This window comes from Castor canadensis, chromosome 14, assembly GCF_047511655.1.
Source record: "Castor canadensis chromosome 14, mCasCan1.hap1v2, whole genome shotgun sequence".
Classification (NCBI taxonomy): Eukaryota; Metazoa; Chordata; class Mammalia; order Rodentia; family Castoridae; genus Castor; species Castor canadensis.
Genome location: NC_133399.1, coordinates 21098477 through 21112194, shown reverse-complemented (window position 1 = coordinate 21112194; position 13718 = coordinate 21098477). Strand labels below are relative to the sequence as shown.

At 50.9% G+C, this 13718-nt stretch overlaps 1 protein-coding gene across 3 annotated transcripts in view; it reads right to left on the bottom strand.

Annotated features, from left to right (window-relative positions):
- Adgre2 (adhesion G protein-coupled receptor E2) overlaps positions 1 to 9396 on the bottom strand; it is a 40546-nt gene extending 31150 nt beyond the window's left edge. For 2 of the 3 annotated variants that reach the window (XM_074053926.1, XM_074053925.1), the window contains exons 1-9: positions 9333 to 9396; positions 7602 to 7652; positions 7355 to 7471; positions 6719 to 6874; positions 3310 to 3456; positions 2792 to 2938; positions 2664 to 2710; positions 2452 to 2529; positions 1538 to 1715 (exon numbers count right to left, since the gene is read on the bottom strand). In XM_074053926.1, the coding sequence (XP_073910027.1) occupies positions 1538 to 1715; positions 2452 to 2529; positions 2664 to 2710; positions 2792 to 2938; positions 3310 to 3456; positions 6719 to 6874; positions 7355 to 7471; positions 7602 to 7652; positions 9333 to 9393 (982 nt within the window). In that variant the 5' untranslated portion in view covers positions 9394 to 9396. The remainder of the gene's footprint in view (positions 1 to 1537; positions 1716 to 2451; positions 2530 to 2663; positions 2711 to 2791; positions 2939 to 3309; positions 3457 to 6718; positions 6875 to 7354; positions 7472 to 7601; positions 7653 to 9332) is intronic. The other variant, XM_074053927.1, reaches the window with a different exon arrangement.
- Positions 9397 to 13718: the final 4322 nt, after the last annotated feature.

The window sequence follows — 13718 nt, the reverse complement described above, 5'->3', positions numbered from 1 at the left end:
TCTTCTTTAAAGGTCTGATAGAATTCAGCAGAGAATCCATCAGGTCCTGGACTTTTCTTTTTGGGGAGACTCTTGATTGCTGCTTCAATTTCATTTTGTGTTATAGGTCTATTCAGGTGATTAATTTCCTCTTGGTTCAGTTTTGGATGATCATATGTATCTAGAAATCTGTCCATTTCTTTTAGATTTTCAAATTTATTTGAATATAGGTTCTCAAAGTAGTCTCTGATGATTTCCTGGACTTCCATGGTGTTTGTTGTTATCTCCCCTTTTGCATTCCTGATTCTACTAATTTGGGTTTTTTCTCTCCTCATTTTAGTCAGGTTTGCCAGGGGTCTATCGATCTTGTTTATTTTTTCAAAGAACCAACTTTTTGTTTCATTAATTCTTTGTATGGTTTTTTTGGTTTCTATTTCGTTGATTTCAGCTCTTATTTTTATTATTTCTCTCCTTCTATTTGTTTTGGGATTTGCTTGTTCTTGTTTTTCTAGGAGTTTGAGATGTATCATTAGGTCATTGATTTGGGATCTTTCAATCTTTTTAATATATGCACTCATGGCTATAAACTTTCCTCTCAAGACTGCCTTAGCTGTGTCCCATAGGTTCTGGTAGGTTGTGTTTTCATTTTCATTGACTTCTAGGAACTTTTTAATTTCCTCTTTTATTGCATCGATGATCCATTCTTCATTAAGTAATGAGTTATTTAGTTTCCAGCTGTTTGCATGTTTTTTGTCTTTACTTTTGTTGTTGAGTTCTACTTTTACTGCATTGTGGTCTACATTTTGTTCTTTAATCTGATTTTTTCCAAATTGTTACCCAGTTCTCTCAACATTGTTGATGGAATACCTCATTCTATACCCATAGTAAATTTATTTTTAAAAATTTTTTATTACTTTTTTCCTGGTTTGTTTTTGAGATCACGGCCTTACTAACTTTTGCCCAGGCTGGCCTCAAACTATGATTCTCCTGCCTTACCCTCCCAGGTGCTAGGATTACAGGCAATTACCACAATACCTGACTTAAAACGGTGAATTTCATCCCAATAAAATAAATCAAATTTAAATATCAAATATCAATTTCTTTTTGTTTTTGTGGTACTGGGGTGAAGGGCCTTCACCTTTAGCCACTCCACCAGCCCTTTTCGGTGAAGGGTTTTTTCGAGATAAGGTCTCACGGAACTATTTGCCTGGGCTGGCTTTGAACGGTGATCCTCCTGATCTCTGCCTCCTGAGTAGCTAGGATTATAGGTGTGAGCCACCAGTACTGACAAATACCAATTTCTCTTCTTCCAAAGTAATAGTTTTCCCCTGGAGCTGTTTCTTTCTTGTTTCTGTCTTTTTCATAATTGTTTTCCTGCTGGTAATTTATTACAATGTGAACGTATAACATTTAAGATTTTACATATTTTTAAAATGTTCTAACTTATTAATAAGAATAACAGTGAGATACAACAAGGTCACTTGGCTCTAGTGAGGATGGAAGAGGAATGAGGCAGGAATGGGCAAAGCAGGAGCTGGGGGCAGACCTGGGTACTTACCGGAGCCTGCAGAATAATTGAAGGTGGCTGACCCCTCAGGCATGGCTTGGCTCAGGACTCTTAAGACACCCTCCAAGTCCAGGAGCAGGTGAGTGGCCACACAGTGCTGCTGTGAGCCTGGCAGAGTCTTCACGTCCCCAGGGGTCTCCAGAAACTCATCCACAGCCTGCAAAACACCCTGGAGGGATGGGGACACAGAGCCAGTGACCATGGGGCAAAAGGATAGCATGAAGACCTTGACTGCTCAGACACACAGAACAGACTCCAGCTACTGTCTGCTTTGGGGATAAAGGTAGCACTTCATGGTGTCTCTGGAACCCAGACCTCCAAGGTCAACTCCCTTCACAAATGTCAAGGATGATGTAAACCCTGGGTTAGAGCAAGGGAAAAGAGAGGGAGTGCACTGGATCCAAAGGTGTCCTCTTCTGCCAGTCCTGAGGCAGGGCTTATGTCAGGACCCCACTGCACTGCTGAGGCAGGTGAGAAAGCAGAGAAAGGAAGTTATTGGGACTCAGACTCCATGTGACCTTTGCTAGTGGTAGAGCTGTTTTCATTTGCAAATCCCTTCTTAAAACATGAATACTGATTACACCCATACATGTGCATTGTGACCTATCACCCTAGCCCAGGGTCTACCCTGCAGGTTATTGGCAATTTAAAAATGCCATGAATCAAAGAACCCTCCCTTTCTCCCCCAGTCCAGTCCTCTTCTGTCCCACCTGGCAGGAACCATGCCACAACCTTCACCTATAATAAACTCCATTACCTCCCTTACTATAGTCACATGTCCTGCCTGGGTTTTTCCATGTGGGATGCAAGAATGTAGGAATCTTCTCCTGGACCAAAGCCCTCACCGCCCCCAGCCTCCCTTTATAGGATGTCTCCAGCCGGCCTCCCGTGGGTCCTGCCCTCACCTGGATGATGTTCTGGGCCTTGACTGGCTTGAAGTCTCTGCTCAGATTCTGAACTTTGTCCAAGAAGTGGGAGAGACTCTGCAGGAGGACACCAGGGGTCAGAGAGCCTGGGGGAGTGGGGTGGGGAAATGCAGGGAAGGGGTGGAGGAGGCGCTGCCTGGAGGACTTTCTGCCTCCTGGATCCTCCTCTGGGACCAGGCTGGACCACTCACCTGGCTGTGGACTCCCGCGGGCCGGGTCCAGGTGGGGAGTGGGATCTCTGTAGGGGACAGGACAGGGGCTCATTAGGGGGGGGCGGTGTTTGCAGGGGTGGAGGGTTCTGGTACGTTCAGTCTGGTACCTCTGCACACTGTGCTCTTGGGGCCATTGGGGGACCCAGGAGCCGGCTCCCAGCCAGGGCGGCAGCGGCACTTGTAGGACCCCAAGGTGTTGCTGCAGACGGTGGAGTTGTGGCATTGATGCTGTCCAGAGCTGCACTCGTCCACATCTGGGGACAAGAGAAAGGGTCAGACCCTGCCCCAGACCCGTCGGAATCCTCTCCCCGCTCCCTGCCCCCAGCCCTTCTTTCTGTATCTGTGTCCCCGGGCTGGGTCCACCACTTGGTGCCCGCAGGCCGTGGGGAGATGGACGCGGCATTAAGGGAAGGGTGGAGAGGCCGGCGCGCGGGACAGATGTACAAGTTGTGAAAATTCGGAAATGCTGCTGGTACCCCAGCTCCCTCTCGGGGACCCCGGCTTTCACAGCCAGCCTCAGATGAACGGACGCCCAGCCCAGCAGGTGCACCCGGTGTCCCTGCGGGCCGCTAAGTGTGCTGGGATGTGGGACTGCGGCCTCTGGGAAGTGCCACTGGCTTCGGACCTTCGCACTCGGTGCTGTCTGGGCCGTCGGGGGAGCCAGGGATCGGCCTCCAGCCGCGTCGGCATTGGCACCGGTGGCCTCCAGGTTTGTTGATGCAGTGGGCAGAGCGGTGGCACGGGTTTTGTCCAGAGATGCATTCGTTCACATCTGAGGACAAAGTCAGGGATCAGACCGGCCCCTCTCCCTCGCTGCTCCTCCCCCCTAAACCAAGGGCTTTCATTTCATGTGCCACCGCCCGGTGACCCCCATCTTCACGGTCAGAGCCCTTATCCTGGCCTCTGAGCAAGATGGGCACAGTGGGGCGCATGGTCCCCAATTTATGGCCAATGAAACCAGGAGGGAAACTGAGTCCCAACGGAGGTCTCTCGCTTGCTCATTCCCTGGGCATGGCTGAGGTTCCCCTTTGCAGAGCTGGAAGTGACACTTTCTTTTTGTAGGGCAGGTGACAGGTGAGAAAGGGGTGAGGTCTGAGGCTGCACAGGCACCCTGGGTCCAGAAGGTACTGCCACCTCCCTGCCCTGTGGTGAGACCTTCCTGGCAGCTGAGTCCATAGCAGGATCCGTGGCCGGAACCCTAGAGGACCTGCAGATGTCCCTCCTCGGGCTGCCTGGGCTCCAGTCCCCTCCATGCTTCCATGGCCTCCACCTGCGCAAAGCCTCAAGCGCCCCTGCTTGGGGCCTGAAGCCCGGTGGGTGCCGAGTCGCCATCCCTACAGATCCTGGGGTCAGGCTCGCACTGGCCACGTCTGCAGGGGGCCAGGGACACTTGTGGTGGTGGCCTCAGGCTGGGGCTTGGTGTGTGTCTCCCACACAGATGCAACTGGAGGACTCTGGTCTCCTCCCTGGAGAGAGGGTGCCATCTGTACTTCACACGGAGGTATCCTAGGGTGACTGTGGTGGCCCCAACTCTGGTGTCACACATGACCTCTTCAGCTGCCAGCTGGGGCAGGGGGTCACAGCCACTTGGGGCTTCTTGGGACTGAGCCACAGAGACACTGTGTCCCCAAGTGGCCATCATGGATCCCATTGGTGTCCTCTTTCCTGATTCCATGAGGACCGTCCACTGGCAGAGGTCTCCATGAAAATTTGGGGCTCAGCAGGACTCGCTCTTTCATCCACAGAACCCCCAAGAACCCAGTGCTGTGGAGATGGACTGGCATGAAGCCCAAAAGCTGGTGGTCAGGAGAATCCATATTGTAGCAAGGCCTGCCATGGTCAAGATCTTAGTGCCAGAGTTGGGGACAGGAGCCATCACAGGAGGGGTGCCAGTCACCTCTTTTTAGTCTACCACTAGGGACAGACCTGGGGGCCCTGCTGAGCGGGCCCAGTTTCCATCTTCTGTCCCAATGGCCTGGCCCTAGGGGTCTGAGCTGTCATCCTTGGGAGAGGGTCTGCCAGGGGCCAGGGTCCCCAGTGACACCTTCCTTCTGTTGAGTGGCCCAGACTGGAGCTTCCTTCTTCCCCCAATTCTCTGTGGTTCTGGGTGTCGATGCCCCCTGCCACCCCAATCACACCGTCCTCCAGTGCCCCCAGGGGGACCAGGGTTGCTGGGCTTGGTCAAGGTGGTGACTTGAGGGGAGTGGACAGAGGCTGAGTGTCCAAAAAGGGGGTCAGCACCAAAAGGCGTCTTCTCCAGGCAGGATTGGTGGCTGGGGACCATGTTCTACCCTCCTTCGTCCAGATGGGTCCTTGGGTCCATCGTGGCTGGTGGCTCAGAGGGGGTCCAGGTGCAGCTGAGCCTGTGTGGGCCCCAGAGGGGGCTGGCGTCACCCTGGTGGTCACTGGCGACCGGGAGAAGACACTGTGCTAGGAAGAGCTTTGGATTTATGCAAATGAGATGCAAATGGGCTGGGGATGTTCAGAACTTCCGGAAGTGGTCCTTGGTGGAGTCAGGGATGGGACAGAGATGGGTGACCCGGTATCAGGAAAGTAGAAAAGGAGTCAAGAGAGCGGGAGCCCAGGCTCCTGCCCCTCGTGGGCACGTCCTCAGGATACTCTCCGTCACCTGCCTTGGGGGTCCATTACGGGAGGGGGTGCGTGTGCCACCTCACCCCTGCCGAGCCATTTTTCTGCCGGGTCCCCTGGTGGAGCCTCTCCAGGCCTGGCTTGCTCCTGTCACAGCAGGGACTCCTCGACACCACAGCCACCCACAAGGGCTCACAGCACCCTGTGCCAGGGCTTGCCGAGAAGAATCCAGGTCACATGGACAGCTGTGCGGTGGCTCAGTGCTCAGGGATGTCAGTCCGATGGGCTGAAAGCGACTTTGTTCACCAAACTGTGGCTGTGTCCACGAGGAAGGTGTGGGGGGGAGGTCTTCCCAATTTGCACAAAGACTGTGACCTCTGACCCAGGCTGGTGGATGACCTCCCACAGGGGCCCCTATGGACTGGCGGGGTAGGGACACACACATCTCAGCCCTGTTCCCACTTCTGCTGTCCTGGACATTCTGCCTGCACTTGGGGCTGGAGGGACAGGACTGGGACCTGGGCTATGGGCTCTTTTCCTTCTGCAATGCGGTGGTGGGGGTGCTGACACCCCTCAGGGTCGTCCTGGACCCTCTGCCCGGCCTTGGCCTTGTCAGCCCCTTGCTCACTACCTCCCTCCTAGTTGGTTGTTTTCTGCAGGGCTCTAGGAAAACACAACACCCAAAAAAGTTCAGAAGCCATGGCTAACGCATCCTTTTCTGTGCCAGGAACTGTGAGGTGGCTTTGCAGTGCTGAGGATGAGTTCATAGCGGGGTAGGTGGCCTGGAACCCTGTGGGACCTGCAGATCTTCTCCCTCCTCAGGCTGCTGACCTGCCTGGGCCCCATCCCTCCTCAGTGGCTTCTGTGGCCTCCACCTGTGGAACGCCTCAGGCGCCCCTGCTTGGAGCCTAAAGCTGGATGGGCACTGGCACGCCATCCCTACAGATCCTGGGACCAGGCTCGCCCTGGCCATGTCTGCAGGGGGTCGGGGTGCTTGTGAGGTGCCTTTGGATCTCCTCCACCTTCCCAGCAATGCTAAAAAGCAAACACTATTATACTTCCCTTTTGCAGATAAATCGAGGCATAGAGAAGCAGAGTAACTTGTTTAAGGTCACACAGTGGACAAAAGGTGAGGATACCTTTTCTTTTTTTTTTTTGGTAGTACTGGGGTTTGAACTGATGGTTTTTCACTTGCTAGGCAGGCGCTCTATCTACTACTCTTGCTTTTATCTTTAAAGGCTAGGGATTCTTTCCCACTTTTTTTTTACAGTGAATTACAATAATATTATCACATCTCACATGTCAACAGTGGTTTATGAATGAGTAACCTCACATCATGCACACAGCTGCGAGGTTGGGGCCCTGGCGCCCCCTGCCACTTTGGCAGCGTGACAGGGGACCTGTCTGCTGGTGACAAGGGAGGTGGGGGGAGAGGGGACTCTCACCTCGACACGTGTTCTCACTCTCGTTGCTGAAATTCTTTCCCCCGGACTCGAGCTCATATCCCGGGCTGCAGGTGCAGTAGTAGCTCCCCTCCGTGTTCTCACAGTCCGCAAACTTGCCACAAGACACTTTCAGGGGTGCAGCACACTCGTCAATGTCTACAAATCAATGGGACAAAGGGTCACCTCCCAAAGGAGTGCCTTCTCTCAGGGAAGTTCGCTCCTCCCCAACCTAACTCCCTGCTGTCATTCAGATCCTAGGCACAGTCTCGGGCTGCACCCTGAGGCGGTGCTGCAGCTGGAGCAAGCCATTCCTGAAGACCTCACAGGCAGCTCTGCTCCTCTCAGTCCTCTGGTTGACACCTCAGATGTGGGCACCGTGGACAGTGGCAGGGTGGCAGATGGGCAGGAAGCTCAGTGTCCCCCTCCTAGTTCTGAGGGCACCTTGAGGCACAACTCCTGGGACCCAGTCCCCTCTCTCCAGGAAGCCAGGTTTATTCACTCTTGCCTCTCCCCCGTCCTCTTTTCCTTTCTGTTTCTGTCTTTGATGATGGTCTGAGGCTGAGGGCTGACACCCCAGCCGTGACTCCTGACCCCCCACCATCCCCAGTGTGCCCACCACGGCCCCAGCCTCGGTACCGTCACAGGTCCCCGTGGGACTGGTGATGAGCTTATCAGGTGGACTGAATCCCAGCTTGCAGCGACAGGCGGTGCCACTGACACATACAGAGTTCGGAGGACACCACTTAGCACATGCTGTGGGGACAGAGACCATGCTCAGAGAGTGCGGGAGTGGGGCTGGCAGCACCCAGAGGGGCCCAGGGGAGGTAGAGGACGTCCCCTTCCTCAGGCTGTGCCTGGGTCCACATGTTCCCAGCAGACTCACCAGGGCCATGCTGGGCTCCAGCTCCCTGTGGACTCAGCAAGACGCACAGGGCTGCAAGAGAGCAGAGAGGGGGTCAGTGAGGAGCAGGCAGGGACCAGAGGGCGATTCATAGGCCATGCCTCTGGGCAGACACTCAAAAGAAAGTCGTCCCCATGAAGTAGCCTGCTGTATCCCCAGCCACGATCCTGCCTGATGCATGTTCCAGCCCAGGAGGAGCCAACTTCCCCACACACCAGGCTTTGCCTGTGTCCAGGGGAAGCTGTGTGGTCTGGGGAGGGGGCTTCAGGCATCTCCAGGACCAGATGTCAGCAGAACACCCTCCATGTCAAAATGGACCAGCTGAGTTTTGTGAGTCACTCCCTCTGCCTGGCCCAGAAAGTGATCCATGCCCAAGATGACCCTTGTGGTCCCCACACCCTGCCAACACCTTCCTTCCAGTCTTTCTGGGCTATAGGGGTCCTTGCTGCTTTCCCAGTGTTTCTACAGGGGCCCCTCCCCAGGGGCACCTGCTACTGAAGTGCACTACCTCCCCCTCCCTTCTCTGTTCATGTCTGCACCCCTTCCTAATTCTCTTTCTCCCTTTCTCCCTCTCTTCCTCTCTCCCTCTTCCTTTCCCTCCCTATCTCTAAATAACCAGAGCAAAATGGACTGGAGGTGTGGCTCAAGCAGTAGAGCGCCTGCTTTACAAGTGCCTTGAGTTCAAACCCAGTCCCACCTCCCCCCCCAAAACTTAGAGTTTTCAGACTTCCGTTATCTACTCTTCTGAAAAAAAAAGTAGTCAAGGACGTGTAACAGTTAATTTTCCATGTCAATTTATTCAGGCACGGTACTGGGATGGTGAAACATTAGTCTAAGACATTGTCTGAAGGCATTTTGTTTTTGGCAGTACTGGGGTTTGCTAAGTATGCACTCTACCACTTGATCCATTCTCCAGCCCATGTGAAAGCATTTTTAAAAGATGAGATGCAAATAAATGTGTAGGCTTTTGGTAAAGGAGAGACCGCCCCACATGTGGGTGGGCCTCACATAGTCAGTTAAAGCCTTTAAGAGACTAACTTCCTGAGGAACAGAGAGTTCTGCATTTGGTTGCTTTTGGATGAGAGCTTAAATATCAACTCCTCCATGGGTCACTACATCAAAACCTATCCTGAGGATTTTTGAGCCCCAAATCAGTCTTTACGATTGCATGGGTCACATCATTAAATGCCTTTTGCTCTCTCTGGACATGCACTCTGTTATTTCTGTTTCTGTGGCAAACCCTGATGAATACAGGTAGTATAGTGAAAGCCCCAAGTTTTCCCTCAGGAATTAAGTTTTTAGGAGTAACTTTCTCATTGGAGAACTTATTATAAAAGAGCAAATATCTTTAAAAAATGTCTTCCTTAATCTTACTTACAGGGAAGTAAAAAATCAGCCAGAGCTGGGCACCTGTGACTCACACTTATAATCCTTGATACTCAGGAGGCAGAGATTAGGAGAAGCCACAAATACTTTGTAAGCCCCTATCTCAAAAATACCCCCCACACAAAAAATTTTGGCACAATAGCTCAAGTTGTAGAGCACCTGCTTAGCAAGTGTGAGGCCCTGAGTTCAACCTCCAGGATCATCGCCAAAAAAAAAAAAAAAAAAAACTCAGCCAGAAATAAATCAAAAGACAGAAGATTCTCAGACAGAATAAGTGTCTCTCAGCTGTCTTTATTTGTCTATATCTGTTGTCATAATTCTACTTACCCAGAAGAAGCAAGATTGGGTGTCTGTTCTTCATGGTCCACAGTCCAGCAAACCAAGCCATAGAGGACTTTTGATTCTGGTCTGTGTGAGTTAAAAGTACTTCCTGTTTTATGTGTAACTTGTGACTAACTGAGCTGACTTAGGAAACCACTGGTCTGAATATTTATCCCCCCGAGTCTGTCCCATGGTTAACATTTCAGGAACTCATAGATCTATTTTCAAATTTTTGCTTGGTATTCCTAGTAACTGTACTGAAAACTTTGAGGGTGGCTCTTAAAAGCTTTTGACATAGGAATGTGTGACATTGTATATTTGAGAAAACATTTCAAACATGAAGAATCATGCTACTGTTTTTTTTTTTTGCCGCTATGAAGAGCATAGTAGGTTTCTATTTTGAGATAAAGATTCACAGGAAGTTGCAAAAAAACAGCACCAAAGAGTCTTGTGTGATCATCACTGCTTCTGCAAAAATTATATTTTATATAACAATAGTCCAGTGGCAAGGCCAGTTGGTACAGTGCTTTCCATGCCATTTTGTCACATGTAACTAACACTGCATTCAAGATATATGAATGTTCCCTTACCATAGTGATCTCCTTATGCTACTCCAGGATCCTGAACTCAGGCAGAGGAAATGGGTAATCAGATTTTCATGAGAACGTTGAAAATTTCCAATAAATATCAATTTTGTGTGAGACCCTATCTTGAAAATGCCAACACAAAAAGGTTTGGCAGAATGGCTCAAGTGGTAGAGCACTTACCCAGAAAGTGTGAAGCCCTGAGTTCAAACTCCAGTACCACCACCAAAAAAAGCTTCTGTAAATGTCAATTTACAAAATATGATAATAAAAAAATTCAAAGGAACAAAAACAATAAAAAAGAATATCCACAGTAGATCTGGGCTACTTGATTTCAAAGTCCAGCTACACCACTGACAACGTCTCTGATCTTTAAGCAAACATTTCTCCTCTGCCTCAGTTTGCTGCTTTGTACATTGGGGATGATCATTGCCAGATGAAGGTGTGAGATTTAATTTTACCCGTGAAAAAGAAGGAAAGGCTGGCTAAAAAAGTCAACAAATGTGAGCTATTATCTTGTTTATGATTTTTCCCCTACAATGCTTCAATATACATTCTGAGGTCAGCTAATCTTCTTCTTGATTTCTCTACTTTAAATTCTTGTAAGTGCTGAGTCCACTCAGGTCTTAAAAGACATTTCCTGTGAATTGGTAGAGAAATAGCGCCCTGGCCACCCCATGAATGGCTGGTATCAGGAAGTTGGTATCCTCAGATCTGGAAATAGGAAGTTTGTAACTAGAGACACCTTGGAACTGGAAATCTGTCTCTTCAGGAACCAGAAATTGTTGCATACTGCCTTGGGAAGTCAGAGAATGGATTGTCCAGGGGCTATGCTGATCTGGTCCAGGGTTGTCTGTGGGAGTACCATGTACTGTTGAGCTCACCTTGTCCGTGTCTTCCCAAGCCATCTGCAGCCTGGGGGCCCTCCTGGTTTCTCTGCTTAAAGTGAAGTGGAGATGCTCTGCGCCAGCTGGAGGTGTGGAGGGGTCAAAGTTTTGCCTCTTCTTGGTGGTTTTTCCTGTAAGGTGTGTCTCCAGCATCTCTCCAAGATTTTACTTTAGGAGGCACGCTTTCTGCTTCCTCCCTCTAGTGGCCATCTTGGAATCTTGATAGTAGTCAAACTGATGATATGAGCAGAAACGTCAAGCGAATTTAGAGCTCAATTCAAAAATTGTGTAGACACTACTGCATCAGTGCTTTTGGTGAGCTTATCTCCTTTTTACAGACGGGGAACCTATTTTGATGATCCCTGGAAACAATCTAGTTTCTAAAACTTTCTTTTCCTTTTTCATTTTGGAGGTACTGGGGATTGAACTCAGGGCTTCATGCATGCTAGCCAGGTGCTTTGCTGCTTGAGTCACTCTGCTGGCCCCCAGGGCAATTTCTTAAAACCACCTATTGAATTTAGATATAATAGAATTGTTTGGCCAGTGGGCAGCCACCCCATGGCGATCAGGGACTCTCTGCTTGATTTTCCACTCCACCCCCTCCTTCCTTTCATGGTTACCATGGCAACTTCTGTACAAGGCAATTAGAGACTTCCTGTTTCACCCTCCTCCTTCCTCTTCCCCTCTAATTACCATGGCAACTCCCACTGGCGGGCAATGGGTCTTGACCTATCCTACAGATCCATATTACCCTGAGGTCCTCCCCACCAACCTCAACCTATCCCAATGCCCCATAATACCTTAAGCTCTTGACTTCACCCAGGCTATAAAAACTGGGCTGCCATTTCTCGGGCGCAGCTTCTCCAGCCCTGCTCTTTGGGGACGGTGAACCTCGCCCGAGAGCACGCTCTCAATAAAGCCTGCTTTAAGCCTATTTGCTTTGTTATTTGGCTTCAATTTGACCTTCCCATCCATGTTGACCTGACATTTGGTGCCGAAACCCGGGAGGAAGCGAGTCTCACCCGACTTCAGGCAGTCGGGGCCCTGGGCCAGGCCCTGGCTTGAGGCCCTTCCTCCTCTCTGGATCGATGCTCCAGCTCCGGCTTGGGTGAGTCTCCTCCCTGGTTTTGTTCATCCTCGGGCCCCTGTCCTAGTCGTGGCTGTGCCAGGATCAGCCCCTCCGTTTCTCCTCGTACCTGGGCATTCGGAGAGAAGTCTCCCCTGTCCAGGCTGCCTCCTCCAAACTGGGTCTCCTCTTTTAGTGAGGGATGCTTCTCTAAAAGTTGAGACTCTCCAACAATTTGGGAATGGGGTCCTCCCAATCCAAGCTGGACTCAGGGACTCCTTTGTCCTGTCTCCTCTCATATTTCCAAAATTTGGGACTCTCTCCAGACCTCCACCACAAATGGCTCATTTTCTATTGTACCGCAGCATGGCCACAATATACTTTAAATAACAATTCAAAATGGCCTCCACAGGGCACTTTCAACTTTAATATCCTCACTGATCTTGATAATTTTTGTCGCCAAACCCACAAATGGTCTGAAGTCCCATCTGTACAGGCTTTTTGGGAGCTGCGGTCTCGTCCCTCTCTTTGCCTCCAATGTTCCTCTTCCCAGATCCTTCTCGCTCAGACACCCTATCCTTCTGGGTCCCCTCCCCCACACCCAACCCTTCTCCTTTATCTGAGTCCTCAGAATTACTCACCCCTCCCCCCCACCGACCACAGCCACTCTCATCGTCACATCCAGCTTCCCCTCCCCATCACATCCAGGTTCCCCTCCCCCTCTCCCACCCACAGAACCTTTCCCACCCAAGGAGCCATCTCCTTTGGCCTTGCCTCCCTCACCCTCTGCTCCACCTACTCCCTGCGCTCCTACATCCCCAATAGCCTCCCACACTGTCACACCACCCTTCCCTACCCCCTCTCCTTTGTCCTCTCTGAGAGGTGGCTGGAGTGGAAGGACCGGTCCGAGTTCATGTTCCTTTCTCCCTCCAGGACCTATCACAAATAGGAAAGCACCTGGGGTCCTTCTCTGCCAACCCCCCTGTCTATGCCAAAGAGTTCTGCTATCTATCTCAGGCCTATGACTTAACTTGGCATGACATATCTGTCATTATGGCCTCCACCCTTACCCCTGATGAACAAGAACACATCAAAGCTGCTGCCTGGCATTATGCTGACCAAACCCACTTTGCTGATCCCACAGTCCCAGTTGGAAAGACGCAATTCCCAACCGCGGCCCTAACTGGGACTACCAACCTGAAGCTCCAGGTCATTGCAGGAGAGACATAATGATCCGATGCCTCCTACAGGGCATGGACACAGTGTCCAACAAAATTGTAAATTTTGACAAACTCTGTGAGGTAACCCAAGGGGTTGACAAAAATCCAGCCCTTTTTCTTAACTGCCTCCAGGAGGCCCTCACCCAATATACCTGACTAGACCCCACCTCCCCTGCTGTGGTGGCAGTCTTGGCTGGACATTTTATATCCCGGTCTGCACCAGATATTAGAACTAAACTAAAAAAGGCTGAAGATAACCCTCAAACCCCTATACGGGATCTGATGAAAATGGCATTTAAAGTTTTTAATGCCTGAGAAGAGGCAGCAGAGTCAACCCGCCAAAAATATCTCCAACAGAAGGCGACCCTCCAAACCCAAGCCTTGGTAACAGCCCTGCGGCCGGCTGGACCACAGCCCCGAGTCAAAGGAGGAACCCGAAACCTCCCATCAGCCCCTCCGGGGGCCTGCTTCAAATGTGGCAAGGAAGGCCACTGGGCTATCCAGTGCCCCAACTCGAGACCTCCAACTAAACCCTGCCCAAAATGCAAACAGGTGGGTCACTGGGGATCAGATTGTCCTGGACAGGGCTTACCCCCTGCGGCTCCTCGTGGAGGGTTAGCCCCACCAGACATCCA